This window comes from Vulpes lagopus, chromosome 4 (assembly GCF_018345385.1).
Source record: "Vulpes lagopus strain Blue_001 chromosome 4, ASM1834538v1, whole genome shotgun sequence".
Classification (NCBI taxonomy): domain Eukaryota; kingdom Metazoa; phylum Chordata; class Mammalia; order Carnivora; family Canidae; genus Vulpes; species Vulpes lagopus.
The window spans coordinates 101,614,376-101,630,566 of NC_054827.1; the positions used below are offsets into that span (position 1 = coordinate 101,614,376).

Sequence of the window (16,191 nt, forward strand, 5' to 3'; positions counted from 1 at the left end):
TAAAAACAACAACAACAAAAAGGTGTAAACATATTATTTAGCATTATGGAAGTAATTGTCAAAAGAACTAAAGAACAAAAGAGATATGGAGGACACAGGGAAGTAGGCTTTTAGTCTATATTTTAAATCATTAACACTGTTAGATGTTTATATCAAGTAACACATGTAGTAGTGGTAACAGCAAAAAACTTTCTCAATTACACTGTCCAGAAGGATTTTGTGACCAAGAAAAAAAAATATCTTTAATAGTTTTAAAAAGTTCATCTCTACTACCTTAAGGTAAGACATTTAAAACACAAATTTAAATGGTAAAATACTTTAAAATATTACTGAGTTAGCAGAACTACCTCCATGAACATGACGACCACGATACCAAAAAATAATAAATACATTAAAATTGTATATCCTATTATTTCAAATAACTTAAAATTATTTTCATTCTTGTTTTTTTAAAAAGTTGAATAAACAGACTCACAGTTCCACAAGGTTTGGAAGCTTCTGAGCAAGGTTTTCTGGCTGAAAATTAAAAACTCAGAATTAAATTTTATTTTTGAAATAGGTATAAACATTTCTAATGAGCTTAAACACAAAGGACTATTTCTGGGGGTAGGGGTGTAAATCTGGAGAAAGTAATGCAAAAATAATAAAGCAGCAGGTCTGGGTTTTATGATTATATAGCTCATACTACAATTTAAACCTATAAATTTGAACACCTAAAATTAACGTCTCTCAGAGAAACCAGAAGCCCTGTATTCCACCAGAGTCCTGGGAGAAATTAAACTGTTCTTAACAGACAACACACAGGGAAGAATGCCAACTGACAATGAAGCCAGATATTAGAGTGACACCAGCAAAGAACAACAAGGATCACTGGCAACCACAAGAAGTAAAGAGAAAGGAATAGAGTCTCTCCCTCAGAGCCCCAAAAAGGAACCAACTCTGCCCACACCTCGATTTCAGACTTCTGGCCCCCAGAATTGTAAGAGAATAAATCTCTCTTGTTTTAAGCCACCTAGCCTGTGTAATTTGTTATAGCACCCAAGAAAACTAACATTCACCCCCACCTCCTTGCCTCCAAACTCCCAAATTGTGTGCCTCTTAAAAAAAAATAAGGGAAATCCCCAGGTGTCAGAAACCAAGACCTACCTAAACTCAGGGTAACCAGAGTAAGCTGGGGCTCATGATCCAGGGAAGTGGCAAATCTTGGCTACCAGGTCCTGAGGGGTATGCTGTGGCAGTTAGGGAAAAGGCCATTGGGAAGACAGATTGGGATGAATCTAGGTGCCTTACACAGAGGCAACGTTTTGGAGGGAATGGCCCTTCCATGAAAAGATCAGAAATTCCACTCATAGAAAGCCAGCCTGTCTGTCTGTCTCTGTCTCTCTCTCACACACATACACACACACTTACGCACACACGTGCCCAGTTCAAATTTACATAACACAAAGACGGGTTGTTGAGACTAAACGAGCACCTCCACTCAAACATACTGTAGAGTGGGCTAGCTAGTAATAACAAAGAATCAAGAATAGTTTTTTTTAGAAGTAGTTAGGTGTGGCTGGAGACCTGAAAGACAAACAGAAATTTTCAGAGGTTGCTGTGGGGCAGGGAGGAAGAGTGCCACTGGTTTGCTTTCTAGGCACAAGCAGCAACATATGCAAATTTGAGACAGGGAGGTATGTTTGGGAAACTGCAAATACAATCTCTTCTGCCGTAACTCCCTAACAGTACTCCTGAACAGATTTTACATTTTCAAAAATCCTGTTATAAAAACAATTGTGTAGGGAACCCTGGGTGGTTCAGTCAGTTAAGCATCCAACTCTTGATTTCGGCTCAGGTTGTGATCTCAGGGTCATGAGATCCAGCCTCACATAGGACTCAGCAGGCATGGAGCCTGCTTAAGGTTCTTGTTCTCTCCTTCTGTCTCCCTCTGACCCTCCCCCCTCTAAAAAAATCATGTTAATAGAAAAACAAAAGTGAAGACTCGAAAGTTTTTTGTTTGTTACAAAGCCGTTTTTCATACATAAACTTAGTAACAATGATTACCATTAAGGAAAGGACTAGGGTTGCTATTCTCCATCTACTTTAGTATTTGAATATTTAACAGTAAGCATGTTATGTCTCATATAATTTAAAAAATTACATTAAAAAATGTGGTACTCACAGCATAAACTCCTACATAATTGAGTAATCAATCATTATTTATCCAATTTGGGTTTTAAACACTCAGTTTGATATGTCTGGGCCATAGGGTACAAAGGTCTATGATGATTTTGTAGAAAGTGGTGTGGAAGAGATCGTTAGAGCTTATCTTACACTATGGGAAAACTTTTTACAAAAAAATTCTGAATACAGGGGCACCTAGGTGGCTCAGTGGTTGAACATCTGCCTTTGGCTCATGTTGTGATCTCAGAGTCCTGGGATCGAGTTCCACATCGGGCTCCCTGTAGGGAGCCTGCTTCTCCCTCTGCCTATGTTTCTGCCTCTCTCCGTGTCTCTCATGAATAAATAAATAAAATCTTTTTAAAAAATTCCGAACACAATAAAAATGCAATGGTTTATTTTAAACAAGGAAATGACATTACTAATTTCAGTTGGCATACTGATATATTTTTTTTTTAGCAACAGCATCCAAAGTTGCTTATATATACATATATCTCGTCCTTTTATGACAAATACTGAATACAAATATTCACTATTTGGCTGAATACTGAAGACAATGAAGCATTTATTGATACTCATTTTTAAAAGATTTTATTTATTTATTTGATAGAAAGAGAGAGAGAGAGAAAGCACAAGCAGGGGAACAGCAGAGGGAGAAGCAGGCTCCCCGTTGAGCAGGGAGTCCAATGAGGGACTCCATCTCAGGACACTGGGATCATGACCTGAGCCAAAGGCAGATGCTTAACCAACTGAGCCACCCAGGCATCCCAAATATTCATTTTTTAATAAAATCACTTGTATTCAGTTTTCAAATGGTGATTCTTAAAAAAAGAAAACACATTTTGAAATCAATCTATGCAATGAGATTCTTCAGGACAAGTCTCTCCTCAGATGTTACTCTTAGATCTGTCCAAAATCTCAAAATGTTTTAGTATTGGTATCTCCTCTATTAAGGAGAATATGCACTTCCATTTATGGGCATACATACAAAGCTTTTTAGGCAAACTATTTGGCAGCTAGGGATAGGGTAACGTAGAGGGGGAGTAGCAGTAAGAGGCTATTTAATACAACAGCTGTTCCCTGAAAAGGAAAGACTTATCCAGAAAAAAACCTCCTCTGTTTTATCTGTGACAATCAGTATCACATCTGGCTGACTCACAGGACCTGTGGTCATTCCTTCCAGATGCCTATTTGGTGCCATCAAACAGTATTCTAATCTTCTCATAAGAACTTACTTAGCTCTTTCCAGTATACAGCTTCACACACAATTAAGCACTGAGTGTTTCTCCTGCTAATGGTGCGTTACTCTATATAACAGAGTAAATACATTGTGTTTTTATTTAAAAATAAGCAAGCTGACCTTAAGAAAACTGCAGTTCATTAGGATACCGGGTGGGGAAAAAAAACCCAAACCCTTATTAGTACCTCCCCAAAAAACCTTGACAAATAGGCACCCCATTGCATGAGCTGTGGCTGACACCTACTGGTAAGCATCACTGAATTACTTCCTCCTAAACTAGTTAAAAATTGTTTTCTAAACTAAGCCAAAATTCTCTTCATTAAATCCCACATTACACTCAGCCAAATAATTTTTCTGTACAAGTAATGTAAAAGTATACTTGAGCAAGCACAGTTAAACATAAAATTTACCTCTATTTTTGAATCAATGATGTTTTACTATACTGTTTGAAGGAAAACTGTCCTTAAATGGGAACATTTTTAAATTGTGTATTTTGGAACCAACACTTCAAATATGTTGCGAACACTGCATTCAGTGATGTTCTCTGATGAACACCATACACCACCGACTTCTCTTTCTTCTTCTTCTAGGCGACTTGGTAGGATTACTTTGACTTACTTTGGTCAATGAAATTAGGTTAAAGTGGTAGCCTTAAAGAGTCTGAGCTGTAAGAACTAAAATATACTTAATTCATGACTTTGAAAGTTGCCACAAAAACTAGAAAGCTTAATGAGTTATTGAGCTGGTGTATGAATGAAATGTTTTGTTTTCCTTCAGGATCAAATCTTAATTAACTTTGTTTAAATTAAAAAAATAAAATTTTAAAGTGAAATACAAAAAGTTATATATAATTCATATAGTTACTAGTGATGGGACTGTATGATGGAAATCAGCCTTCATCCCTGACTGTGGACATCATCAACCAGAGTCCCCAAGCAATATGAGTCATGCAGTGTGAGTAAAAGAAATAGTTGTACTGTTAAAAACCACTAGGATTCAGGGTTCAGCAAAAACCTGCTCCATCCTGATCTCTAAAAACACATTAAAGAAGTCATGAATTAAATGTATTTTGGTTCTAATAGCATTTATAAAAAGTCAATTGAAGCTGGAACTCTATCTCTATATACAAAAACTAATTAAAAGTAGATTAGTGACTTATAACTGCTAAAACCATAAAACATAGAAAAAAATATAGGGGTAAATATTTATCATTGTGGATTTGGCAATGGAATCACAGATAAGATACCAAAAGCATGAGGAACAATAGATAAAATGGACTTCATAAAAATTAAAAACTTTTGTGCATCAAAGGGTCTTACAAGAACGTGAATTACAAGAAAGTGAAGACAGCATTTAAAATGGGAGAAAATATATATGAATCATGTATCTGCTCAAGGTCTGGCATCCAGGATACATAGATAACTTTTACCAAAAAAAGCCCCAAATAACCCAATTTGAAAATGGGCAATGGAGGAGGAGGGGCAAGATGGCGGAAGAGTAGGGTCCCCAAATCACCTGTCCCCACCAAATTACCTAGAAAACATTCAAATCATCCTGAAAATCTACGAATTTGGCCTGAGATTTAAAGAGAGACCAGCTGGAACGCTACGGTGAGAAGAGTTCGTGCTTCTATCAAGGTAGGAAGACGGGGAAAAAGAAATAAAGACACAAAAGGCCTCCAAGGGGGAGGGGCCCCGCGAGGAGCCGGGCTGAGGCCGGGGCGAGTGTCCCCAGGACAGGAGAGCCCCGTCCCCGAGGAGCAGGAGCTGCACCAACCTTCCTGGACGGAAAGGGGCCCGCAGGGAGTTAGAGCAGGACCCAGGAGGGCGGGGATGCCTTCGGGCTCCCGGGGACACTAACGGACACCTGCGCCCCTGGAGACGGCGCGGAGCTGCAGCGCGCACGGCGGGACCCGGAGCAGCTCGGAGGGGCTCGGACGGCGGCTCCGCGGAGGGGGCTGCGCGGCCGGGAGCGCAAATCCAACAGCGCAGGCCCCGGAGCACTGGGTGCCGGGACACAGCCCAAGATCTGGCCTCCCTCCCCACCACCTCCCCCACAGGCAGAGGCCGGGAGGGCCCAGGACAGCAAGGACGCTCCTGCCCTGAGCTGAGCAGATCAGCGGCCCCGCCCCGGAGCCTCCAGGCCCTGCAGACCTAGAGCTCCACAGTTATTGCGGGGGCTGAATCCAGGGCTCCAGAGCTGCCACAGCCACTGGGGTTATTCCTCCAGAGGCCTCACGGGGTAAACAACCCCCACTGAGCCCTGCACCAGGCAGGGGGCAGAGCAGCTCCCCTAAGTGCTAACACCTGAAAATCAGGACAGCAGGCCCCTCCCCCAGAAGACCAGTTAGACGGAGCAGTTGCAGGGGAAGTCAAGGGACTTAAAGTATACAGAATCAGAAGATACTCCCCCGTGGTTTTTGGTTTTTTTGTTTTTTCTTTTTGATTTCTGATTGCTTCCCCCACCCTTTTTTTTTTTCACCTTTCTTTTTCTTTCTCTTTTTCTTCTTTTTTCCTTTTTTCTTACTTTTTTCTTTTTTCTTTTTCTCTTTTCTTTCCTTCTCTCTCCCTCTTTTACTCCTTTTCCCAATACAACTTGTTTTTGGCCACTCTGCACTGAGCAAAATGACTAGAAGGAAAACCTCACCTCAAAAGAAAGAATCAGAAACAGTCCTCTCTCCCACAGAGCTACAAAATCTGGATTACAATTCAATGTCAGAAAGCCAATTCAGAAGCACTATTATACAGCTACTGGTGGCTCTAGAAAAAACCATAAAGGACTCAAGAGACTTCATGACTGCAGAATTTAGATCCAATCAGGCAGAAATTAAAAATCAATGGAATGAGATGCAATCCAAACTAGAAGTCCTAACGACGAGGGTTAACGAGGTGGAAGAACGAGTGAGTGACATAGAAGACAAGTTGATGGCAAAGAGGGAAACTGAGAAAAAAAGAGACAGACAATTAAAAGACCATGAAGACAGATAAAGGGAAATAAACGACAGCCTGAGAGAGAAAAACCTACATTTAACTGAGGTTCCCGAGGGCACTGAAAGGGCCAGAGGGCCAGAATATGTATTTGAACAAATCCTAGCTGAAAACATTCCTAATCTGGGAAGGGAAACAGGCGTTCAGATCCAGGAAATAGAGAGATCCCCCCCCTAAAATCAATAAAAACCATTCAACACCTCGACATTTAATAGTGAAGCTTGCAAATTCCAAAGATAAAGACAAGATCCTTAAAGCAGCAAGAGACAAGAAATCCCTGACTTTTATGGGGAGGAATATTAGGGTAACAGCAGACCTCTCCACAGAGACCTGGCAGGCCAGAAAGGGCTGGCAGGATATATTCAGGGTTCTAAATGAGAAGAACATGCAACCAAGAATACTTTATCCAGCAAGGCTCTCATTCAGGATGGGAGGAGAGAAAAAGAGCTTCCAAGACAGGCAGGAACTAAAAGAATATGTGACCTCCAAACCAGCTCTGCAAGAAATTTTAAGGGGGACTCTTAAAATTCCCCTTTAAGAAGAAGTTCAGTGGAACAATCCACAAAAACAAGGACTGAATAGATACCATGATGACACTAAACTCATATCTGTCAATAGTAACTCTGAACGTGAACGGGCTTAATGACCCCATCAAAAGGCACAGGGTTTCAGACTGGATAAAAAAACAGGACCCATCTATTTGCTGTCTACAGGAGACTCATTTTAGACAGAAGGACACCTACAGCCTGAAAATAAAAGGTTGGAGAACCATTTACCATTCAAATGGTCCTCAAAAGAAAGCAGGGGTAGCCATCCTTATATCAGATAAACTAAAATTTACCCCGAAGACTGTAGTGAGAGATGAAGAGGGACACTATCTCATACTTAAAGGATCTATCCAAAAGAGGACTTAACAATCCTCAATATATATGCCCCGAAAGTGGGAGCTGCCAAATATTTAAACCAATTAATAACCAAAGTGAAGAAATACTTAGATAATAATACACTTATACTTGGTGACTTCAATCTAGCTCTTTCTACCCTCGATAGGTCTTCTAAGCACAACATCTCCAAAGAAACGAGAGCTTTAAATGATACACTGGACCAGATGGATTTCACAGATATCTACAGAACTTTACATCCAAACTCAACTGAATACACATTCTTCTCAAGTGCACATGGAACTTTCTCCAGAATAGACCACATACTGGGTCACAAATCGGGTCTGAACCGATACCAAAAGATTGGGCTCGTCCCCTGCATATTCTCAGACCATAATGCCTTGAAATTAGAACTAAATCACAACAAGAAGTTTGGAACGACCTCAAACACGTGGAGGTTAAGGACCATCCTGCTACAAGATGAAAGGGTCAACCAGGAAATTAAGGAAGAATTAAAAAGATTCATGGAAACTAACGAGAATGAAGATACAACTGTTCAAAATCTTTGGGGTGCAGCAAATGCAGTCCTGAGGGGGAAATACATCGCAATACAAGCATCCATTCAAAAACTGGAAAGAACTCAAATTCAAAAGCTCACCTTACACATAAAGGAGCTAGAGAAAAAACAGCAGATGGACCCTACGCCCAGCAGAAGAAGAGAGTTAATTAAAATTCGAGCAGAACTCAACGAAATCGAGACCAGAAGAACTGTGGAACAGATCAACAGAACCAGGAGTCAGTTCTTTGAAAGAACTAATAAGATAGATAAACCATTAGCCAGCCTTATTAAAAAGAAGAGAGAGACGACTCAAATTAATAAAATCATGAATGAGAAAGGAGAGATCACTACCAACACCAAGGAAATACAAACGATTTTAAAAACATATTATGAACAGCTCTACGCCAATAAATCAGGCAATCTAGAAGAAATGGACGCATTCCTGGAAAGCCACAAACTACCAAAACTGGAACAGGAAGAAATAGAAAACCTGAACAGGCCTATCTATAACCAGGAGGGAACTGAAGCAGTCATCAAAAACCTCCCAAGACACAAGAGTCCAGGGCCAGATGGATTCCCAGGGGAATTCTATCAAACGTTTAAAGAAGAAATCATACCTATTCTACTAAAGCTGTTTGGAAAGATAGAAAGAGATGGAGTACTTCCAAATTCGTTCTATGAGGCCAGCATCACCTTAATTCCAAAACCAGACAAAGACCCCACCAAAAAGGAGAATTACAGACCAATATCCCTGATGAACATGGATGCAAAAATTCTCAACAAGATAGTAACCAATGGGATCCAACAGCACATTAAGAAAATTATTCACCATGACCAAGTAGGATTTATCCCAGGGACACAAGGCTGGTTCAACACTCATAAAACCATCAATGTGATGCATCATATCAGCAAGAGAAAAACCAAGAACCATATGATCCTTTCATTAGATGCAGAGAAAGCATTTGACAAAATACAGCATCCATTCCTGATCAAAACTCTTCAGAGTGTAGGGATAGAGGGAACTTTCCTCGACATCTTAAAAGCCATCTACGAAAAGCCCACAGCAAATATCATTCTCAAGGGGAAGCACTGGGAGCCTTTCCCCTAAGATCAGGAACAAGACAGGGATGTCCACTCTCACCACTGCTATTCAACATAGTACTGGAAGTCCTGGCCTCAGGAATCAGACAACAAAAAGACATTAAAGGCATTCAAATTGGCAAAGAAGAAGTCAAACTCTCCCTCTTCGCCGACGACATGATACTCTACATAGAAAACCCAAAAGCCTCCACCCCAAGATTGCTAGAACTCATACAGCAATTTGGCAGCGTGGCAGGACACAAAATCAATGCCCAGAAATCAGTGGCATTTCTATACACTAACAATGAGACTGAAGAAAGAGAAATTAAGGAGTCAATCCCATTTACAATTGCACCCAAAAGCATAAGATACCTAGGAATAAACCTAACCAAAGAGGTAAAGGATCTATACCCTAAAAACTATAGAACACTTCTGAAAGAAACTGAGGAAGACACAAAGAGATGGAAAAATATTCCATGCTCATGGATTGGCAGAATTAATATTGGGAAAATGTCAATGTTACCCAGGGCAATTTATACGTTTAATGCAATCCCTATCAAAATACCATGGACTTTCTTCAGAGAGTTAGAACAAATTATTTTAAGATTTGTGTGGAATCAGAAAAGACCCCGAATAGCCAGGGGAATTTTAAAAAAGAAAACCATATCTGGGGGCATCACAATGCCAGATTTCAGGTTGTACTACAAAGCTGTGGTCATCAAGACAGTGTGGTACTGGCCCAAAAACAGACACATAGATCAATGGAACAGAATAGAGAACCCAGAAGTGGACCCTGAACTTTATGGTCAACTAATATTCGATAAAGGAGGAAAGACTATCCATTGGAAGAAAGACAGTCTCTTCAATAAATGGTGCTGGGAAAATTGGACATCCACATGCAGAAGAGTGAAACTGGACCACTCTCTTTCACCATACACAAAGATAAACTCAAAATGGATGAAAGATCTAAATGTGAGACAAGATTCCATCAAAATCCTAGAGGAGAACACAGGCAACACCCTTTTTGAATTTGGCCACAGTAACTTCTTGCAAGATACATCCACAAAGGCAAAAGAAACAAAAGCAAAAGTGAACTATTGGGACTTCATCAAGATAAGAAGCTTTTGCACAGCAAAGGATACAGTCAACAAAACTAAAAGACAACCTACAGAATGGGAGAAGATATTTGCAAATGACATATCAGATAAAGGGCTAGTTTCCAAGATCTATGAAGAACTTCTTAAACTCAACAACAAAGAAACAAACAATCCAATCATGAAATGGGCAAAAACATGAAGAGAAATCTCACAGAGGAAGACATGGACATGGCCAACACGCACATGAGAAAATGCTCTGCATCACTTGCAATCAGGGAAATACAAATCAAAACCACAATGAGATACCATCCCACACCAGTGAGAATGGGGAAAATTAACAAGGCAGGAAACCACAAATGTTGGAGAGGATGCAGGGAAAAGGGAACCCTCTTACACTGTTGGTGGGAATGTGAACTGGTGCAGCCACTCTGGAAAACTGTGTGGAGGTTCCTCAGTGAGTTAAAAATAGACCTGCCCTACGACCCAGCAACTGCACTGTTGGGGATTTACCCCAAAGATTCAGATGCAATGAAACGCCAGGACACCTGCACCCCAATGTTTATAGAAGCAATGTCCACAATAGCCAAACTGTGGAAGGAGCCTTGGTGCCCATCGAAACATGAATGAATAAAGAAGATGTGGTTTATGTATACAATGGAATATTACTCAGCCATTAGAAACGACAAATACCCACCATTTGCTTCAACGTGGATGGAACTGGAGGGTATTATGCTGAGTGCAGTAAGTCAATCGGAGAAGGATAAACAGTGTATGTCCTCATTCATTTGGGGAATATAAATAATAGTGAAAGGGAATATAAGGGAAGGGAGAAGAAATGTGTGGGAAATATCAGAAAGGGAGACAGAACATAAAGACTCCTAACTGGGAAACAAACTAGGGGTGGTGGAAGGGGAGGAGGACGGGGGCTAGGGGTGAGTGGGTGACGGGCACTGAGGGGGACACTTGACGGGATGAGCACTGGGTGTTATTTTGTATGTTGGTAAATTGAACACCAATAAAAAATTAATTTATTAAAAAAAAAGAAAATGGGCAATGATGTGAATATTCTCTAAATATAAGCAAATGACAAACAAGCACATGAAAAGACACTCAACGTCATTATCATTAGGAAAATGCAAATCCAAACTACAATGCGGTATCATCTTACACCAACTCACTTCACACCCACTGTTGTAATAATATTTTAAAAACCGGAAAATAACAAGTGTTGGCGAAGAGATGAAATCTAGAACCGTTGTAACTTGCTGGTAGAATTGTTCAGCAGTTCCCCAAAAAGTTAGAGTCATCATATGACACCATTCCGCATCCAGGTATATACCCAAAATACTTAAAATATAAATGTACACCCCATATTCATAGCTGCACTGTTCACAATACCAAAAAGGTAAAAAAGAGCCCAGTGTCCATCAATGGATGAATGGGTAAATAAACTGTGGCATGCACATACAATGAGATCTTACTGAGCCATAAAAAGTAATGAAGAGCTGATCAATACACTACAACTTGGATGAACTCTGAGAACTTTGCTAAGTGGGAGGAAGCCAGACGAAAGGTCACATACTGAATAATCCCATTTATATGAACTATCCAAAATAGACAAATCCATTAAGACAGAACACAGTATGATGGTTACCAGGGCAGGGGTGTGGTAGGGAATGGGGAGAAACTGCTTAATGGGTAAGGCGTTTTACTTTGGATGGAAATATTTGGAACTAGACAGGGGCAGTAGTTGTACAACACTGCGAAGATACTAAATACTACTGAATTGTTCATTCTGAAATGGTTCATTTTACATTAAGTGAATTTCATCTCAAAAATTACAACTATTATTTTTAAAGATTTTTATTTATCTGAGAGAGAGGGAGCACAAGCAGGGGGAGGGCAAGAGGGAGAGGGAGAAGCAGATGACCTACTAAGCAGGGAGCCAGAGAGATGCAGGGCTCTATCCCAGGACCCCAAGATCATGACCTGAGCCAAGGTCAGATACTTAACCACCTGAGCCACTCAGGTGCCCCTTTATTATTTTTCAATTAAAATAAAGTTAATGAAGTTTTGGTATTGAGGGGGAAAAGGAACCTCACTTATAATCACAACATTACTCAACAAACTTTTTTTTTTTGAAGATTTTATTTATTTATTCATGAGAGACACAGAGAGAAAGAGGCAGAGACACAGGCAGAGGGAGAAGCAGGCTCTATACAGGGAACCCGATGTGGGACTTGATCCCAGGTCTCCAGGGTCACGCTCTGGGCTGAAGGTGGCGCTAAACCACTGAGCCACCCGGGCTGCTCACTCAATGAACTTTCTAGTTGGATCAGTAATTTGATGTCACTGCTTCTGAGCAAGCATATCAGTGTGAGTCAAATGTTATGTGTTTATGTGGGAACAACAAAGGTAGACCTCTTTTGCTGCCCACAACATAGCCCGTTCCTCCTCCTGTATTTCTCTTCCTTTTAATATTTATCATAGAGCAGTATTCCTCCACAGAGTCAGACATGAACCAGAAGACTTACGGGAACAGAGAGCTAACCAGCACATCCTTTCATCTTCTGCAGTACTATAAAGACTTTCCAGAATCCTGTTACTATTTGCTCCCTATTGTCCTTTACCATTTACCCATTTGTCTCTTGCTTAACTTCCTGTTAATTACTCATTTTCCTCTTTTTAAATTTCTCTCCAAATAAACTTTAAGTGGCCCAAAAAAACATCAGTCTTGTCTTAAACACTTGTCCTAGTTCCTTGGTGTTTCCTGGAGATAGAAAAACACAGTAGGTTCTCAATACCTGCAATGACCAACAACACATCTCTGGTGGTGAAGTTAATTTCTTCTTAAATGAGTGGCACAAAGGAATGCTATTACCTATGGTTTTCATTTGACTTACTCTACAAAGCATTATACACTTTTCTCGGGAGAAAATGGGATATACAGGAAGAAAGGAAGTGCTAGAGAGAAAAAGGGACAAGGAAAAATGTGTTTGAGAGCATTAATAGCTCACTAACCCCCTTGCTAAAAGAAGACCACTCCTATCAAGTGCAATCACTGATAGATCAAGTACCACACTGTAAGTTTACATATGTTTTGTAAGCTAACACTGACATCTTGTTTCCCAGGGGGGAAAAAAATGCGACCATGCTGTGCAAATAATGGGTAATCTATTCATAAGCAATAAAAAAAAAAGATAATCCAAAACCTATGTCAGGGTTTTTATGGGAAAATGCTGATTTTGCTTATTTGGAAATATGAGCCTAACATCTTTCATTCTTTGTGTCCAAAAGAAAAGCAATGAAAAGTCTGTGCAAATATTCAAATTTCTTGGAGTTTCTCCTCCAAAGTAATCTGCACAGGTATTTCATGTCCTGAGTTCAATAAAACAAAAATCCATTGGAAATTCACAGAATGCTTGAATATAAAGCATTACAATTATTATTATAATTAACAAAGCCACTTCAAAAGGGAAAGGGGAAATATGAGATAAAGAAAATTTTGCAAAAAAAAAAAAAAGAAAAGAAAATTTTGCAAACGTGCAGACAAGTTCTTTTGTTTTTGAAGTTGTCTTTGAGGTGCCTAAAAAGAACGCTGAAACAATTTTTCTTCACTGCTTTGCACTACAAATATCTATCACTAACTACAGTTGCATTTTGACTTTTTTGACAAAAATGATAAAAATTACATTACTGTTTTTCAAGTTTTTATTTAAATTCCAGGTAGTTCACATACACTGTAATTTTTTTTCTGATTTTTTAAAAGATTTTTATTTATTTATTCATGAGAGGCAGAGATATAGGCAGAGGGAGTAGCAGACAGACTTCCTGCGGTGGGGAGCTCAATGCAGGACTTGATCCCAGGACCCCAGGACCATCACCTGAGCCAAAGGCAGATGCTCAACCACTGAGCCACCCAGGCATCTCAATGTACACTGTAATATTAGTTTCAGGTACAGAATTTAGTGATTCATCATTTCCATATAACACCCCGTGCTCATCACAAGTGCCCTCCCTAATCCCCATCACCTATTTAGACCATCTCCCTACCCATCTCCCCTCCAGCAACCCTCAGTTTGTTCTCTGTAGTTAAGAGTCTGTTTTCTGCTTTGCCTCTTTTTTCCCATGTTCATCTGTTTTCTTAAATTCCACGTATGAGTGAAATCATATGGTACCTGTCTTTCTCTGACTTAACTTCGCTTAACAAAATACACTCTAGCTCCATCCATGTCATTGCAAATGGGAAGATTTCACCCTTTCTGATGGCTGAGTAATATTCCATTGTGTGTATATGTATGTGTGTCTGTATGTGTATACACACATCTTATTTATCCATTCATTAGTCAACAGACATTTGGGCATTATTGATTTTAATGTGTTCTTTTTCCCAAACATACCACTGGTCCAACAGAACTTTCTGCAATGATAGAAATATCCCCTATCTTACCCTGACATGGTGGCTACCAAGCATTTAAAAAGTAGTTATAATCACTAACGAATTAATATTACTTCATTATAATTGAGCATTTATAGAGGCTAAAGTTATGTTCTTAAAAAACAAAAACAAGAATATATTAAGTATTTGCAAAACTGTCAAAATGTAGAACCTGAAGACCATTATTTTTTACTTAGCAAACACCCCTACAGAAAATATGCTAAAAAAAATTAAAACTGTACATTCAGTATATTTACAAAACTAAAGTGTGCATTTGGATTGTGATAAAAATTTAATTACCAAGGAAAACATTTTTTAAAAGAAGAAAAAAATTACTGATATGACTCTTGAAGTATTAATCTCAACAATATTTGTTTAAAAATGTAAGTTAAATAAATATCATAAACAAGGGTTGAAAGTTAGAGAATCGTTTGCTCCTACTTTCTATTTTTTTAAAAAAACCTATTTAATATGCATCCAATAAGTATTTTATGAATGGAATGCTCAAAGCAACAGGAAAGTACACATACCAAAAAGATTAAACATTTACTCCCATAAAACTAGATGAAACATTAAAAATTACACCTAGCATGAATAATTCTGTTAGGATTGTGACATAATTTTTTATTGGGGGGGCATAGCTCAAGCTCAATGTATAATATTTCAAATGTCTCACTTATATATGTATTTGTTGACTGATTTGATGGGGCTAACATTTAGAAACTGGTACCTCATTTTCAATGCACAGGTGTGCATTGTAATGAACGCTTGAAAATGAATTTCAACTTGTGGAAACACATACATCGCAACGGCTTTTGAGCCTTCAACTTGCAAAAAGAACCTTCCCAGTGCACAAGGATATAGTCTGGTATAAGGGAAAGAACTCTATGCCTGCCACCTCTTCCTAAACCCTCCCTTCCTAACTCCCAAGGCAGAAACTATGAGTCACATAGAGTAGGCTAAATCATGCTCCCTATATTTTAAGAAAGTATAGAATGACACATTTCAAAACCATTTATATCAAGAAGAGTTACACAGTGAACCTCAGAGGTACACTTCACAGAGGTTAACTAGGAAAACTCACTTAACATGGAAATACCTCATTGCTCTGCCATGGTTAAATGGAGTTAAAATTTAACTACATGATGCTAGACTAGACATGGGTCATCAATTAATACCTGCAGGATGAAAATGAAAGACTACATGACCAATTAGGAGACCTGGTATTTGCTCTAACTGGCCGTAAAAAGTGACTTTGGACCTACCCACTAACCTTTTCTAAGCTTACTTTCCTCAAGAAGAAGAGCTGTCTAAATTATCTATAAAGCCCCATCTAGCTTTGAAATTCTATGATCTAGCTTTGAAATTCTATGATCTTAAACAGAATTAAGTTATAGGTCAGACATTCATTTTCCAAACTATTTCAAATACTTTGGTAACTATTTGACAGGAATTGTCAATTAACCAGAAACAATGAAGGGGAAAAATGATGAAATCTGAAAATCCAGTATGAAAAGCAGTTTTTGGTTTATAACAAAACTTGTACTCTTCAAGTATACGTATTACATATATGTATTACTGAGATAGGATATATTTGTAATGAATGTCCTGCAGGACAGTATCATATATACACATCAGGATTAATACAAAAACAGAGCATCTGAATGCTTTACCACTTGACATGACTATTTCCACACATTCAATTTAAGAAACAATTAAGATGCAGAGCACCTAGATGGCTCAGTC

The 16,191-nt window shown here is 39.0% G+C and overlaps 1 protein-coding gene across 6 annotated transcripts in view; it reads right to left on the minus strand.

Annotated features, from left to right (window-relative positions):
• The window catches only part of LRRC28 (leucine rich repeat containing 28), a 164,322-nt gene that overhangs the window by 135,807 nt on the left and 12,324 nt on the right, over nt 1–16,191 (minus strand). For all 6 annotated transcript variants that reach the window (XM_041752717.1, XM_041752716.1, XM_041752712.1 and 3 more), the window contains exon 3: nt 476–516. In XM_041752717.1, the coding sequence (XP_041608651.1) occupies nt 476–516 (41 nt within the window). The remainder of the gene's footprint in view (nt 1–475; nt 517–16,191) is intronic.